Source organism: Lithobates pipiens, unplaced genomic scaffold, assembly GCF_037356315.1.
Source record: "Lithobates pipiens isolate NorthernLeopardFrog02 unplaced genomic scaffold, aLitPip1_a1.2 Scaffold_35, whole genome shotgun sequence".
NCBI lineage: Eukaryota > Metazoa > Chordata > Amphibia > Anura > Ranidae > Lithobates > Lithobates pipiens.
In genome coordinates, this window is record NW_027507811.1 from 6,130,027 (window position 1) to 6,145,217 (window position 15,191).

A 15,191-nucleotide genomic window follows, 5' to 3' on the forward strand; every position below is an offset into this window, starting at 1 on the left:
TACCCTATTTGCGGTTCAGCTGGCAGTATTAGGTTGGTAATGGTCTCCTCCCTGTACTGATACCCTATTTGCGGTTCAGCTGGCAGTATTAGGTTGTTGGTCACTCCTAGTTACAGTAGCACAGATATGATAACACAGATTGAGCCTTTCTTAGGTCGGTTCCTCTTCTTCCAGCCGACTTATAGCTAAACGTTAAAACAAAACTTTATTACCAGTCTTGTTGAGATGACAAATAAGGAGTAACATAAAGACAGAAGCAGCAGCGCTGCGTATCACCAGAAGCCTAGGCCTATGGTCACTCGTTCTATGGCAGAGGGTTCTCATGTCTGAACTTTGACCCTCTTGTCTACCAGAGATCACATGACCCAGTGCCTAGGCTTGTGGTTGTGTGAAGAGCATGGACCTCCCAGCCCCCATTGGTTCCTGCTCTTCTGACAAGGCTGTGTAAATGTAGAAGTGATCTGGGATGAGGACCAAAGGACTGAAGAGGGGGGAAAAGTCCCGGCTGGTTGGGACCTCCACAGAGAACATCTCCTCACTCATATCTACCTGATCCAGATGGGATCTTGATGGAAGGGAACTAACCCTCTCATATCTATTGATGATGTTTTTATATATTTTTTTTCAGGACACGCCATGGAGAAACCCTCAAAGGATCGTCTCACTTTGTGGCGAATACAAGATGAGGACATCACAGGAGATTGTGGAGGAGAAAAGACAATGATCTCCACTATGGATGGTGGACTTCACAGTGTGGATAGACCACGGAGTCCCTCCGACTCCGAGCAACCTCGTACTGTGGGGGATGGGGACGGGGTTCAGGGGGAGGGGATATCTCACGCAGGAGAGAAGCCGTATTCCTGTCCTGAGTGGGTTAAATGTTTTAAAAGTAAATCAAAACTTGTCATACATCATAAATCCCACACAGAGGAGAGACCGTATTCCTGTCCCGAGTGCGGGAAATGTTTTCCGCGCAAATCCACACTTGTCAGACATCAAAAATCTCACGCAGGGACGGGACCGTATTCCTGTTCTGAGTGCGGGAATTTTTTTTCAGAGAAGTCCGAACTTTACGTCCATCATAGAACTCACACAGGGGGGGAGGTGTATTGCTGCTCTGAGTGCGGGAAATGTTTTAAATGGAAATCAGAACTTGTCATACATCAAAAATCCCACACGGGGGAGAGATCGTATTCCTGTCCTACGTGCGGGAAAGGTTACCCGATTAAATCGTCACTTGTCCGTCATCTAAAATCCCACACCGGCGAGAAGCCGTATTCCTGTTCCGAGTGCGGGAAATGTTTTTCAGAGAAGTCCCATCTTTACGCCCATCATAGAACTCACACTGGGGAGAAGCAATATAACTGCTCTGAGTGCGGGCAATGTTTTAAATGGAAATCGGAACTTGTCACACATCAAAAATCCCACGCGGGGGAGAGATCGTATTCCTGTCCTGCGTGCGGGAAATGTTATCCGATTAAATCGTCACTTGTCCGTCATCTAAAATCCCACACCGGCGAGAAGCCGTATTCCTGTTCCGAGTGCGGCAAATGTTTTTCAGAGAAGTCAAATCTTTACGCCCATCATAGAACTCACACTGGGGAGAAGCAATATAACTGCTCTGAGTGCGGGAAATGTTTTCTGCGGAAAGCAGAGCTTGACAGACATCGAACGTCTCACAGAGGGGAGAGATCATATTGCTGTCCCGAGTGTGGGAAAAGTTTTCAGCATAAAGCAAAACTTGTCATGCATCAAAAAACCCACACGGGTAAGGAGGCGTATTCCTGTTCCGAGTGCGGGAAATTTTTTACGCGGGAATCGTCGCTTGTCCTACATCAAATATCTCACACAGGGGAGAGGCCGTATCCCTGTCCCGAGTGCGGGAAATGTTATCGGCAGGAATCAACACTCCTCCAACATCAGAAAAAAATCCACACACTTGTGAATTCTTATTCCTGTTCTGTGTGCGGGAAATGTTTTGCAGTGAAGTCCGAACTTTACGACCATCGTAGAGCTCACATAGGGGAGAAGCCACACGCCTGCTCTGATTGCGGGAAATGTTATCAACGGAAATCAGATCTTAACAGACATCAAATGTCTCACACAGGGGAGAGGCCGCATCCCTGTCCTGTGTGCGGGAAGTCTTATCCGCTGAAATCAACACTTATCAGACATCTAAAAACCCACTCCGGGGAGAAGCCGTACTCCTGTTCTGAGTGCGGGAAATGTTTCCCAGAGAAGTCCCATCTTTACAGACATCATAAAACTCACACAGGGGGAATATAAATAATAATAAAATAAAAAAAGAAATAACAGTAATTCTCCCGTGTGTGTGCGGGAAATGTTCCACTGAGATCAGAACCCGTCACACGTCAAAGATTTTACATGGGCGAGAAGCCGTATTCCTGTCCCCGGGGTGTGGGAAGTGTTATCCCCGCAGAAATCAGTGCTTGTCAGACATTAACCGCTTCGGCCCCCGGACCATTTGGCTGGCCAAAGACCAGGGCACGTTTTTACGAATTCGGCACTGCGTCGCTTTAACTGACGCGGCTGCCAAACGAAACTGACGTATTTCCCCCCTCTCCCCCCCTCCACAAATACAGCTTTCTTTTGGCGGTATTTGATGGCCTCTGCGGTTTTTATTTTTTGCGCTATAAACAAAAAAAAAAGAGCGTAAATTTTGAAGAAAAAAAAAACAAAACAATATTTTTTACTTTTTGCTATAATAAATATCTCCCAAAAATATATAAAAAAAATTTGTTTAGGCCGATACGTATTCTTCTACATAGTTTTGGTAAAAAAAAAAATCGCAAATAAGCGATTATTGATTGGTTTGCGCAAAAGTTATAGCGTCTACAAAATAGGGGATAGTTTTATGGCTTTTTTTTAATTATTAATTTTCTTTTTACTAGTAATGGCGGCGATCTGCGATTTTTTATTTTTTTTATTGGGACTGCGACATTGTGTCGGCCAATTTTGACACATTTTTGGGACCGTTGGCTTTTTTTTTACAGCGATCAGTGCTATAAAATTGCATTGATTACTGTAAAAAATGTGGTTAACCACTAGGGGGCGGTGAAAGGGTTAAGTGTGTCCTAGTGTGTGTTTTAACTGAAGGGTGGGGGGGGGGGTGGGACTGTGCAGGGGAGATGTTAGATCGCTGTTCATAGAAGTCCGCTCTTTACTGACATCAGAGGTTCGTCTCTAGACATTCCCGATGTGAATTTATATTGTTTTACTGTTTAATAAAATCTTTTCTGTAAATATTTGCTGCATCATTTTTTTTTTTTTGTTTCATTAAAAATCATTAAGCTGAATCTCTGAAGGCTCTAAATAGAAATGAAAGAACTTTTTGCCTCTGGAAAGACGCGACTCCATTGTAAAACTCCGATATTTTCCTGTCTGGACGTGGCAGCGAGTAATGCAGACATTTTCTTTACAGATGGTGACAGCGGTGCCGGTTCCCAATAAAATACGAGGCGGCGTCTACCGTATGTGTGTATAAAGGGTTAACTGCGTCGTGGCTTCGAATATTTTCTCAGAGATGGAAACTGGTTTGGTGGGACAGGTGTGGTGTCGGCGCTTCAATCATCCCAGCGCCATGGTTGTTATGGTGTCAGGATGTTTGCAGCGCATTATTTCTATTATTACATTGTAATATATCATGAAATAGTTCAACTCACCATAATGCAGAATCAGGGGGAGCTCTGAGCCTGTCACTTGCCACTGTTGCCTACCACCACATGCAGCTTGTCACTTGCCACTATTGCCTGCCACCAGATACAACTTGCCACCATTGCCTACCACCAGATGCAGCTTGTCACTTGCCGCCATTGCCTGCCACCAGATACAACTTGCCACCATTGCCTACCACCAGATGCAGCTTGTCATTGCCACCATTACCTGCCACCAGATGCAGCTTGTCACTTGCCACCATTGCCTGCCACCAGATACAACTTGCCACCATTGCCTACCACCAGATGCAGCTTGTCACTTGCCTCCATTGCCTGCCACCAGATACAACTTGCCACCATTGCCTACCACCAGATGCAGCTTGTCATTGCCACCATTACCTGCCACCAGATGCAGCTTGTCACTTGCCACCATTGCCTGCCACCAGATACAACTTGCCACCATTGCCTACCACCAGATGCAGCTTGTCACTTGCCACTAGGGATGAGCTTCGTGTTCGAGTCGAACGCATGTTCGACTCGAACATCGGCCGTTCGTGCGTTCGCCGAATTCCGAACGTTTGGGCCGTTCGCGGCAAAATTCGTGTGGCCCACAATGCACTGCGATGGCGCAATGCATTGCTGTCTCACGATTGGCCAAGCATGCACTGTGACCCCGCATGCTTGGCCAATCGCAGCGCCAGTAGCGGGAAGAGCAATGGTTGGTCACAGGCATCCTGCCTGTGGCCAATCATAGCTCAGACAGTGTAGTGCACGCCCCACACTATATAAAGCTGCCTTTCAGGCGGCCTCGTGTAGTGTTTGTTAGCATCTGAAGCAGTGGGTGTTCTGTGTACCTTCAACACAGTTACACACCAATCGTTTTTGGCTGATTTACTATTTTGCTCTTGTGTAGTGGTTACTGTCTGTGCCCTGACCGCAGTATACACCACTATATTCACCTCACCTATATAGCTAGTGATCTAGCTTTAATAATAGAGCTTGCAGTCAGTAGTGTTAGGAGATAGTGCGTGCTGTCTGCGTGCTCTGTACCCAGTACATACCACTATATACACCTACATAGCTGTTCTCTATTTGAGCCCGATTGACATCTGCTGGAGTTATTGGAAGTTGTGTGTGCCTCCAGCACAGCACAGTATACATCTGTATATACCCCTTTAACTCTGCTGTTTTCTTGTTATTGTCTGCGTGCCCTGACCGCAGTATACACCACTATATTCACCTCACCTATATAGCTAGTGGTCCATCTTTAACAATAGAGCTTGCAGTCAGTAGTGTCACTCAGGAGATAGTGCGTGCTGTGTGCCTGCTCTGTACCCAGTACATACCGCTATTATCCACCTACATAGCTGTTCTCTATTTGGGCCCGATTGACATCTGCTGGAGTTATTGGAAGTTGTGTGTGCCTCCAGCACAGCACAGTATACAGCTGTATATACCCCTTTAACTCTGCTGTTTTCTTGTTATTGTCTGCGTGCCCTGGCCGCAGTATACACCGTGATATTCACCTCACCTATATAGCTAGTGGTCCATCTTTAACAATAGAGCTTGCAGTCAGCAGTGTCACTCAGGAGATAGTGCGTGCTGTGTGCCTGCTCTGTACCCAGTACATACCGCTATTATCCACCTACATAGCTGTTCTGTATTTGGGCCCGATTGGCATCTGCTGGAGTTATTGGAAGTTGTGTGTGCTTCCAGCACAGCACAGTATACATCTGTATATACCCCTTTAACTCTGCTGTTCTATAAAAAAGGCATCTGCAGGAGTTAGTGGGTGTTGTGTGCCTCCAGCACAATATAAACTACCCAACTACTGTTTTACCCAACTCCCTTCAGGCCATTACCATGTCTGGAAGGCCAGCAAGGAGAGGCAGACAGGCGCGAGCCGATAAAAGAGGGCAAGCAGGCTCTGTGTCTAGAGACAACAGTGCTGGTCGGGGACGCGGTGCATTGTCATCAGCACGTGGCCATGGGACATGCTTGTCCTTCTTTTCTGCAGCTGGACATGTTGAACCGCAACATGCCAACGACTTGGTAGAGTGGATGACCAAGCCCTCTTCATCCTCCTCATCCTCTCTCACCCAGTCTCAGGGTAGTAGAAAAGCAGCTGCCAACACATCGTCGTCCCTCCTCTCAATGTCATCATCAGTGACTCCTTCCCTAGACCCACCACGTCCTCCTGAGGAGTCTCCTGAACTCTTTGAGCACAGTGTTGGGTACATGCTCCAGGAGGATGCCCAGTGTTTGGTGGGCTCTGATGATGACACTCAGCTAGAGGAAGGCAGTAGCGTGAGCACAGAGAGAGGGGATGCTCAAGAAGGACAGCAATCTGGCAGTAATGTTCCACAAGCTGCAGCATACTGCCAGGTTTGCTACAGCGATGAAGAGGGAGGGGATGATGAGGGCACTGACTCCACGTGGGTGCCTGGAAGGAGGGAGGAGGAGGAGGAGGAGGAGGAGGCACATGTCCAACGAGGCAGGATGCCCTCCGGGGGCCAGCTTAGGGGCAGCACACCGACTGAATCACACCGCAGAGCTCCGCCTGCGCAGAGCGCTTCCTCTGCGCAGAGCGCTTCCTCTGCGCGTTATTCTAAAAGTTCTTTGGTGTGGGCCTTTTTTGAGACGAGTGCATCAGATCGCACCGCTGCTATTTGCAACATATGTCTCAAGCGTATCTCACGTGGCCAAAACATCAGCCGCTTGGGCACCACATGCTTGACCAGACATATGTTGACCTGCCATGCAGCTCGTTGGCAAGCATACCTCAAAGACCCACACCAAAGAACAAAGCGGACCTCTCCTTGCTCCTCATCAGCTGGCATCTCCAACCCCACTAGACCTTCAGTCCTCTCTGAAACCTGCTCTGAGAGGAATGAAGGTGTAGAATTAGGTGTGTCACAGCCAAGTGCTTCCGGGAACTCTGCTAGTGGTACATCCACGTCCGATTATAGCAGACAAATGTCCCTGCCCCAGCTGCTGGACCGGCGGAAGAAATTTACTCCCAGCCATCCACATGCCCAGCGGTTGAATGCTAGCTTGGCTAAATTGCTAGCACTTCAACTGCTGCCTTTTCAGTTGGTAGACTCGGCCCCCTTCCGTGAGTTTGTACACTGTGCGGTTCCTCAGTGGCAGGTCCCCAAACGCCACTTTTTCTCACGGAAGGCAATTCCGGCTCTCTACCGGCATGTGGAAGGCAATGTCCTTGCCTCGCTGGACAGGGCGGTCAGCGGTAAGGTGCATATTACCGCTGACTCATGGTCCAGCAGGCATGGACAGGGACGTTACCTGTCTTTCACGGCCCATTGGGTCACTCTTCTGGCTGCTGGGAAGGATGCAGGACAAGGTGCAGTAGTATTGGAGGTTGTTCCGCCACCACGCCTCCAAAATGCTACTATTGGTTGTGACACACCTCTCTCCTCCACCCCCTCCTCTTCTTCTTCCTCCACGGCCTCTTCCAGTGCTCTGTCCTCAGAACCAGCGGTGCTCCGTAGGCGTTGCAGGGGCTACGCAAGTACGCAGGCAAAACGATGCCATGCCGTGCTTGCGCTGGTTTGTTTGGGGGACAGGAGCCACACTGGGGCGGATGTTTTGTCAGCTCTGCAGGGGCAGGCCGAGAGGTGGTTGACGCCACGCCAGCTTAAGCCAGGAATGGTGGTTTGCGACAATGGCACCAACCTCCTCTCCGCCCTCCGACAGGGACAACTGACCCATGTGCCCTGTGTAGCTCACGTCCTTAACCTGGTGGTGCAGCGGTTCTTGGGCAGGTACCCCGGCTTACAGGATGTCCTGAAACAGGCCAGGAGAGTCTGTGTGCATTTCCGCCGATCATTTAATGCCTGTGCTCGGCTGGCTGAGCTCCAAAAGGAGTTGAACCTGCCCAAGAACCGCCTTATATGTGACATGCCCACCAGATGGAACTCAACATTGGCCATGCTGCAGCGGCTGCACACGCAGCAGAGGGCCATCAATGAGTACCTGTGCGACTACGGCACCAGGACAGGGTCAGGAGAGCTTGGTTTTTTCTCACCACGCCAGTGGGGCATGATCAGGGATGCATGCACTGTCCTGTCACCGTTTGAGGAGGCCACAAGGATGGTGAGCAGTGACAGTGCATGCATCAGTGACACTATACCTCTTGTCCACCTCTTGGAGCATACGCTGCGTGGAATAATGGACAGGGCACTTGAGGCAGAACAGAGGCAGGAAGAGGAGGACTTCCTTGCCTCTCAAGGCCCCCTTTATCCAGACAGTGTTCCTGCTGTGCCACCCATCACACAGGAAGAGGGTGAGGAGGAGGAAGAGGAGGAGGAGGATGATTGTGTCAGCATGGAGGTGGAGGCTGGCACTCAGCATCAGCAGCAGCAGTCTTATAGGGATGATTTACAGTCCCAAGAAACACGTGGACTTGTACGTGGCTGGGAGGAGGTAGCTGCGGATCATGTTGTCCTTAGTGACCCAGAGGACTCCGGACCGAATGCCTCAGCTAACCTACGCTGCATGGCCTCCCTGATCCTGCAAAGCCTGCGGAAGGATCCTCGTATTCTTCGGATCAAGGAGAGGGACCATTACTGGCTGGCCACTCTCCTTGATCCACGGTACAAGGGTAAGGTTGCCGACCTTATCTTGCCATCGCAGAGGGAGCAGAGGATGAGACATCTCCGGGAGGCCTTGCAGAAAGCTCTGTGCAACGCGTTCCCAGAGACTGGGAGGTCACAAACTCCTGGTCCTGGACAACGTGTTGCTGAGGCATCAGTCAGAAGGAGCGGTGGAGAAGGTGGCCGTCTGACTGATGCGTTCAGACAATTTTTTAGTCCGCAGCCCCAAGGTATGATTGGTTCCAGCACCCATCGCCAGCGTCTAATTTACATGGTGCAGGAATACCTAGGGGCAAGGTCAGACTTGGACACCTTTCCCACTGAAAATCCTCTGGCTTACTGGGTATTGAGGATGGATCACTGGCCAGAGCTTGCACAGTATGCAATTGAGCTCCTGGCCTGTCCTGCATCCAGCGTTCTTTCGGAACGCACCTTCAGTGCTGCTGGTGGCTTCGTTACCGATCACAGGGTGCGCCTGTCCACCGAATCAGTTGATCGACTGACCTTCATCAAGATGAATCAGTCTTGGATCACCCACAGCTACCAAGCACCTGAAGCTGATGTAACCGAATAATTTTTTTTGAAATACCACATCCCTTCAAGACTGCCTATGCTGATGCTGAGTGACTGTCCTGTTATGTTGATTGTCTATCCTCTTCCTCCTCCGCTGATATGTTGGAAGAACATTTTTGGTTCTGGGTGATGCCAGCAGCCCAATTTTTCTGCCCCTGTTTAACAGGGGTGTTTAAGTACAATTTTTGATGCAATGCTTTGCAGCAGGGCTAATTCCTGCAAAAAAACTAGAGTGTATGGCAGAGGTTGCAGTGTGATGGCACCAGTGCCTAAGGCCCAATTTTTCTGCCCCTGTTTAACAGGGGCGTTTAAGTACAATTTTTGATGCAATGCTTTGCAGCAGGGCTAATTCCTGCAATAAAACTAGAGTGTATGGCAGAGGTTGCAGTGTGATGGCACCAGTGCCTAAGGCCCAATTTTTCTGCCCCTGTTTAACAGGGGCGTTTAAGTACAATTTTTGATGCAATGCTTTGCAGCAGGGCTAATTCCTGCAATAAAACTAGAGTGTATGGCAGAGGTTGCAGTGTGATGGCACCAGTGCCTAAGGCCCAATTTTTCTGCCCCTGTTTAACAGGGGCGTTTAAGTACAATTTTTGATGCAATGCTTTGCAGCAGGGCTAATTCCTGCAATAAAACTAGAGTGTATGGCAGAGGTTGCAGTGTGATGGCACCAGTGCCTAAGGCCCAATTTTTCTGCCCCTGTTTAACAGGGGCGTTTAAGTACAATTTTTGATGCAATGCTTTGCAGCAGGGCTAATTCCTGCAATAAAACTAGAGTGTATGGCAGAGGTTGCAGTGTGATGGCACCAGTGCCTAAGGCCCAATTTTTCTGCCCCTGTTTAACAGGGGCGTTTAAGTACAATTTTTGATGCAATGCTTTGCAGCAGGGCTAATTCCTGCAATAAAACTAGAGTGTATGGCAGAGGTTGCAGTGTGATGGCACCAGTGCCTAAGGCCCAATTTTTCTGCCCCTGTTTAACAGGGGCGTTTAAGTACAATTTTTGATGCAATGCTTTGCAGCAGGGCTAATTCCTGCAATAAAACTAGAGTGTATGGCAGAGGTTGCAGTGTGATGGCACCAGTGCCTAAGGCCCAATTTTTCTGCCCCTGTTTAACAGGGACATGTAATTACAATTCTTGATATAATATTTCACAGGAGGGCCCCTTCCTGTGCCCACCCAGAGTAACGGTGAGGACTTATAGTGTTGTGGCACCAGCACCACAACCACCAAAGGTCAATTTTTCTACCACTGTTCAACAATGGCATGTAATTACAATTCTTGATATAATCGTTCACAGCAGGGCGCTCCAGCGGCCACCAAGAGTCACTTTGAGGGCTTACAATGTTGTTGCAAAACCAACACCTTGTTCCGCCATTTCTGCAGAGCATATAGGGCAGGCCCCTACTTTCAAACATCCAATTTACAAACATCTCCTACTTGCAAACGGAAGGAGACAACAGCAAGTGAGATGAAAAAAGATGGACGACAAAACAAATTATACAGGGGTGATAACCCTTCCCTATGTTTTCCAAAAAGCTTAAAGATATTTTTTTTGACTGGAGCTACACTTTAAAAATGTACCGCTTGAAAATGACAAACAGATTCAACTTAACACAACAAACCTACACAGTCCCTGTCTTGTTTGCACCGCCTGTATACTGCTGTTCTGAGTATATAGGGCCTGGGGGCCACACGCATTTCCTTTTTTTAATATGGGTACGGGGTTCCCCTTAATATGCGTACAAGACCCAAATAGGCTGGTAATGGGCAGGGAGGGCTACCCATGCCATTTTTCTCAATGATTTTCAACCATATTACAGGAACCAGATATAACATTAAAACCGCAAGCAGCTTTAAATGATGTTATTTCCGTTTAATGTCATTTTGTGCAGGGACTGTTCTAAACACGGGAAACACGTGGCACTTCACAGGCATACTACAGACACCCCCCAGGCACCATATTTAAAGGAATATTTCACTTTTTTTTTTTCACTTTAATCGTCATTAAAATCAGTGCTCCCGCCAAAACGGTAGTTTTTAAAACTTTTTTTTGCAGTGACCCATGTCCCCTGAGGCAGGAGGCAGATCGCCAAACCCTTTTTAGCACACTATCTTGCATATTAGCCGTTAAAATTAGCACTTTCCAATTCGAACGTTCGAGTCCCATAGACTTCAATGGGGTTCTAACGTTCGTGCCGAACGCGGGGGTCGTTCGCAAGTTCTGGTGCGAACCGAACCGGGGGGTGTTCGGCTCATCCCTACTTGCCACCATTGTCTACCACCAGATACAACTTGCCACCGTTGCCTACCACCAGATGCAGCTTGTCACTTGTTACCATTACCTACCACCAGATGCAGCTTGTCACTTGTTACCATTACCTACCACCAGATGCAGCTTGTCACTTGCCACCATTGCCTGCTACCAGATGCAGCTTGTCACTTGCCTCCATTGCCTGCCCCACCAGATACAACTTGCCACCATTGCCTACCACCAGATGCAGCTTGTCATTGCCACCATTACCTACCACCAGATGCAGCTTGCCACCATTGCCTACCACCAGATGCAGCTTGTCATTGCCACCATTACCTACCACCAGATGCAGCTTGCCACCATTGCCTACCACCAGATGCAGCTTGTCACTTGCCTCCATTGCCTGCCACCAGATACAACTTGCCACCATTGCCTACCACCACATGCAGCTTGTCACTTGCCACCATTGCTTGGCACCAGAGGCAGCTTGTCACTTGCCACCATTGCCTGCCACCAGATACAACTTGCCACCGTTGCCTACCACCAGATGCAGCTTGTCACTTGCCACCATTGCCTGCCACCAGATGCAGCTTGTCACTTGTTACCATTACCTACCACCAGATGGAGCTTGTCATTTGCCTCCATTGCCTGCCACCAGATACAACTTGCCACCATTGCCTACCACCAGATGCAGCTTGTCATTGCCACCATTGCCTGCCACCAGATACAACTTGCCACCATTGCCTACCACCAGATGCAGCTTGTCACTTGCCACCATTGTCTACCACCAGATACAACTTGCCACCGTTGCCTACCACCAGATGCAGCTTGTCACTTGTTACCATTACCTACCACCAGATGCAGCTTGTCATTGCCACCATTACCTGCCACCAGATGCAGCTTGTCACTTGCCACCATTGCCTGCCACCAGATACAACTTGCCACCATTGCCTACCACCAGATGCAGCTTGTCACTTGCCTCCATTGCCTGCCACCAGATACAACTTGCCACCATTGCCTACCACCAGATGCAGCTTGTCATTGCCACCATTACCTGCCACCAGATGCAGCTTGTCACTTGTCACCATTGCCTGCCACCAGATACAACTTGCCACCATTGCCTACCACCAGATGCAGCTTGTCACTTGCCACCATTGTCTACCACCAGATACAACTTGCCACCGTTGCCTACCACCAGATGCAGCTTGTCACTTGTTACCATTACCTACCACCAGATGCAGCTTGTCATTGCCACCATTACCTGCCACCAGATGCAGCTTGTCACTTGCCACCATTGCCTGCCACCAGATACAACTTGCCACCATTGCCTACCACCAGATGCAGCTTGTCACTTACCACCATTGCCTGCCACCAGATGCAGCTTGTCACTTGCCTACATTGCCTGCCACCAGATACAACTTGCCACCATTGCCTACCACCAGATGCAGCTTGTCATTGCCACCATTACCTGCCACCAGATGCAGCTTGTCACTTGCCTCCATTGCCTGCCACCAGATACAACTTGCCACCATTGCCTACCACCAGACGCAGCTTGTCACTTGCCACCATTGTCTACCACCAGATACAACTTGCCACCGTTGCTTACCACCAGATGCAGCTTGTCACTTGCCACCATTGCCTGCCACCAGATACAACTTGCCACCATTGCCTACCACCAGATACAATTTGCCACCATTGCCTACCACCAGATGCAGCTTGTCATTGCCACCATTGCCTGCCACCAGATGCAGCTTGTCACCATTACCTGCCACCAGATGCAGCTTGTCACTTGCCGCCATTGCCTGCCACCAGATGCAGCTTGTCACTTGTCACCATTACCTGCCACCAGATGCAGCTTGTCACCATTACCTGCCACCAGATGCAGCTTGTCACTTGTCACCATTACCTGCCACCAGATGCAGCTTGTCACTTGCTGCCATTGCCTGGGACGTGATGTAGCTTCCCACTGTGGCCTGCCACCAGCAGATGCAGCTTACCACAAGGTTATAGTCTATGAGATGTGAGAAGGAGGACCCAGCAGTGGTGATGCGGGCGGTGAGAGGAGATGATGTAATCTTCCTGCTTAGCCACCACAGCCCCTGTCTTGTGGCCCAAACAGGGAATGGCCGGCACCGGCCGGGGCGGTTGGGGACCCCTGCTCTACAGGTCCACAGCCATGGTCCGTGCATCTGGTGGAATGCTCTTGGGTCTCATTCAAAGACTCAATGGGGGGTGTGCCCACTGAAGAGGCGATGACTGTCCAGAGGGGTCATATTTTGCTGGATCCTGCCTGGCACTTTACAACCTCTATATACTGTGAGGACCACAGGGCACATTCCAGACCACCCCTGCAGTAAGTCAGGGCATTACCCTAGAGCAGGGATCTCCAAATTACAGCCCTCTAGCTGTTGCGGAACTACATATCCCATGAAGCATTGTAAAACTCTGACATTCACAGACATGACTAGGCATGATGAGAATTGCAGTTCCTGAACAACTAGAGGGCCGTAGTTTGGAAACCCCCTGCCCTAGAGTGAGACCGATGTGTGCTTTTACATTGTTAAGATTAGTGATGGACGAACTTCCGACGGGAACGCGGACCGATAGTTCGTGAACTGTAACGTTCGCGGCGGGCCCCATTGACTTCAATGGGAGGCGAACTTTGCAAACCTACAGGTCAAATTTGCAGCCACAAAATAATTAATAGCTGTGCAAACATAGTCCCACCACATGGCCAATGACATAACACATGTATGAGGTGAATCTGGGATCGACAACTACAAGCATTCTTTTTTTATATGGGAAATTGTGACAATTCAGGACTGTGGAGCGCATGAAGGCAATGGAGGGGAAGGTCAGGGACCAGGGTAGGCAAAGAAGAGGGTGCAGGAGATGATCACCAGCAGCGTGACATACAGCAATGACACCTGCACCGTGATAGAGTGATCTGACAGCAGCACCGTGATAGAGGGCACTGACATCAGCAGCGTGACATACAGCAATGACACCTGCACTGTGATATACAGCACTGACACCAGCACCGTGATAGAGAGCACTGACATCAGCAGCGTGACATACAGAAATGACACCTGCACCATGATAGAGTGATCTGACACCAGCACCGTGATAGAGAGCACTGACATCAGCAGCATGACATAAAGCACTAACACCAGCACCGTGATATACAGCACTGACAGCAGCACCGTGATATACAGCACTGACACCAGCACCGTGATATACAGCACTGACAGCAGCACCGTGATAGAGAGCACTGACATCAGCAGCGTGACATACAGCAATGACACCTGCACCGTGATAGAGTGATCTGACAACAGCACCGTGATAGAGAGCACTGACATCAGCAGCGTGACATAAAGCACTAACACCAGCACCGTGATATACAGCACTGACAGCAGCACCGTGATAGAGTGCACTGACATCAGCAGCGTGACATACAGCAATGACACCTGCACCGTGATATACAGCACTGACACCAGCACCGTGATAGAGAGCACTGACATCAGCAGCGTGACATACAGAAATGACACCTGCACCATGATAGAGTGATCTGACACCAGCACCGTGATAGAGAGCACTGACATCAGCAGCATGACATAAAGCACTAACACCAGCACCGTGATATACAGCACTGACAGCAGCACCGTGATAGAGAGCACTGACATCAGCAGCGTGACATACAGCAATGACACCTGCACCGTGATAGAGTGATCTGACACCAGCACCGTGATAGAGAGCACTGACATCAGCAGCGTGACATAAAGTACTAACACCAGCACCGTGATATACAGCACTGACAGCAGCACCGTGATATACAGCACTGACATCAGAAGCGTGATATACAGCACTGACAGCAGCACCATGATAGAGAGCACTGACATCAGCAGCGTGACATACAGCAATGACACCTGCACCATGATAGAGTGATCTGACACCAGCACCGTGATAGAGAGCACTGACATCAGCAGCATGACATAAAGCACTAACACCAGCACCGTGATATACAGCACTGACAGCAGCACCGTGATAGACAGCACTGACATCAGCAGCGTGACATACA

The 15,191-nt window shown here is 49.4% G+C and overlaps 1 protein-coding gene across 1 annotated transcript in view; it reads left to right on the forward strand.

Moving 5' to 3' along the window:
- Positions 1 to 600: 600 nt before the first annotated feature.
- LOC143956101 (uncharacterized) overlaps positions 601 to 15,191 on the forward strand; it is a 43,933-nt gene continuing 29,342 nt past the window's right edge. Inside the window, exon 1 of the mRNA XM_077466237.1 lies at positions 601 to 2,005. Coding sequence (XP_077322363.1) covers positions 637 to 2,005 — 1,369 coding nt within the window. The 5' untranslated portion in view covers positions 601 to 636. The remainder of the gene's footprint in view (positions 2,006 to 15,191) is intronic.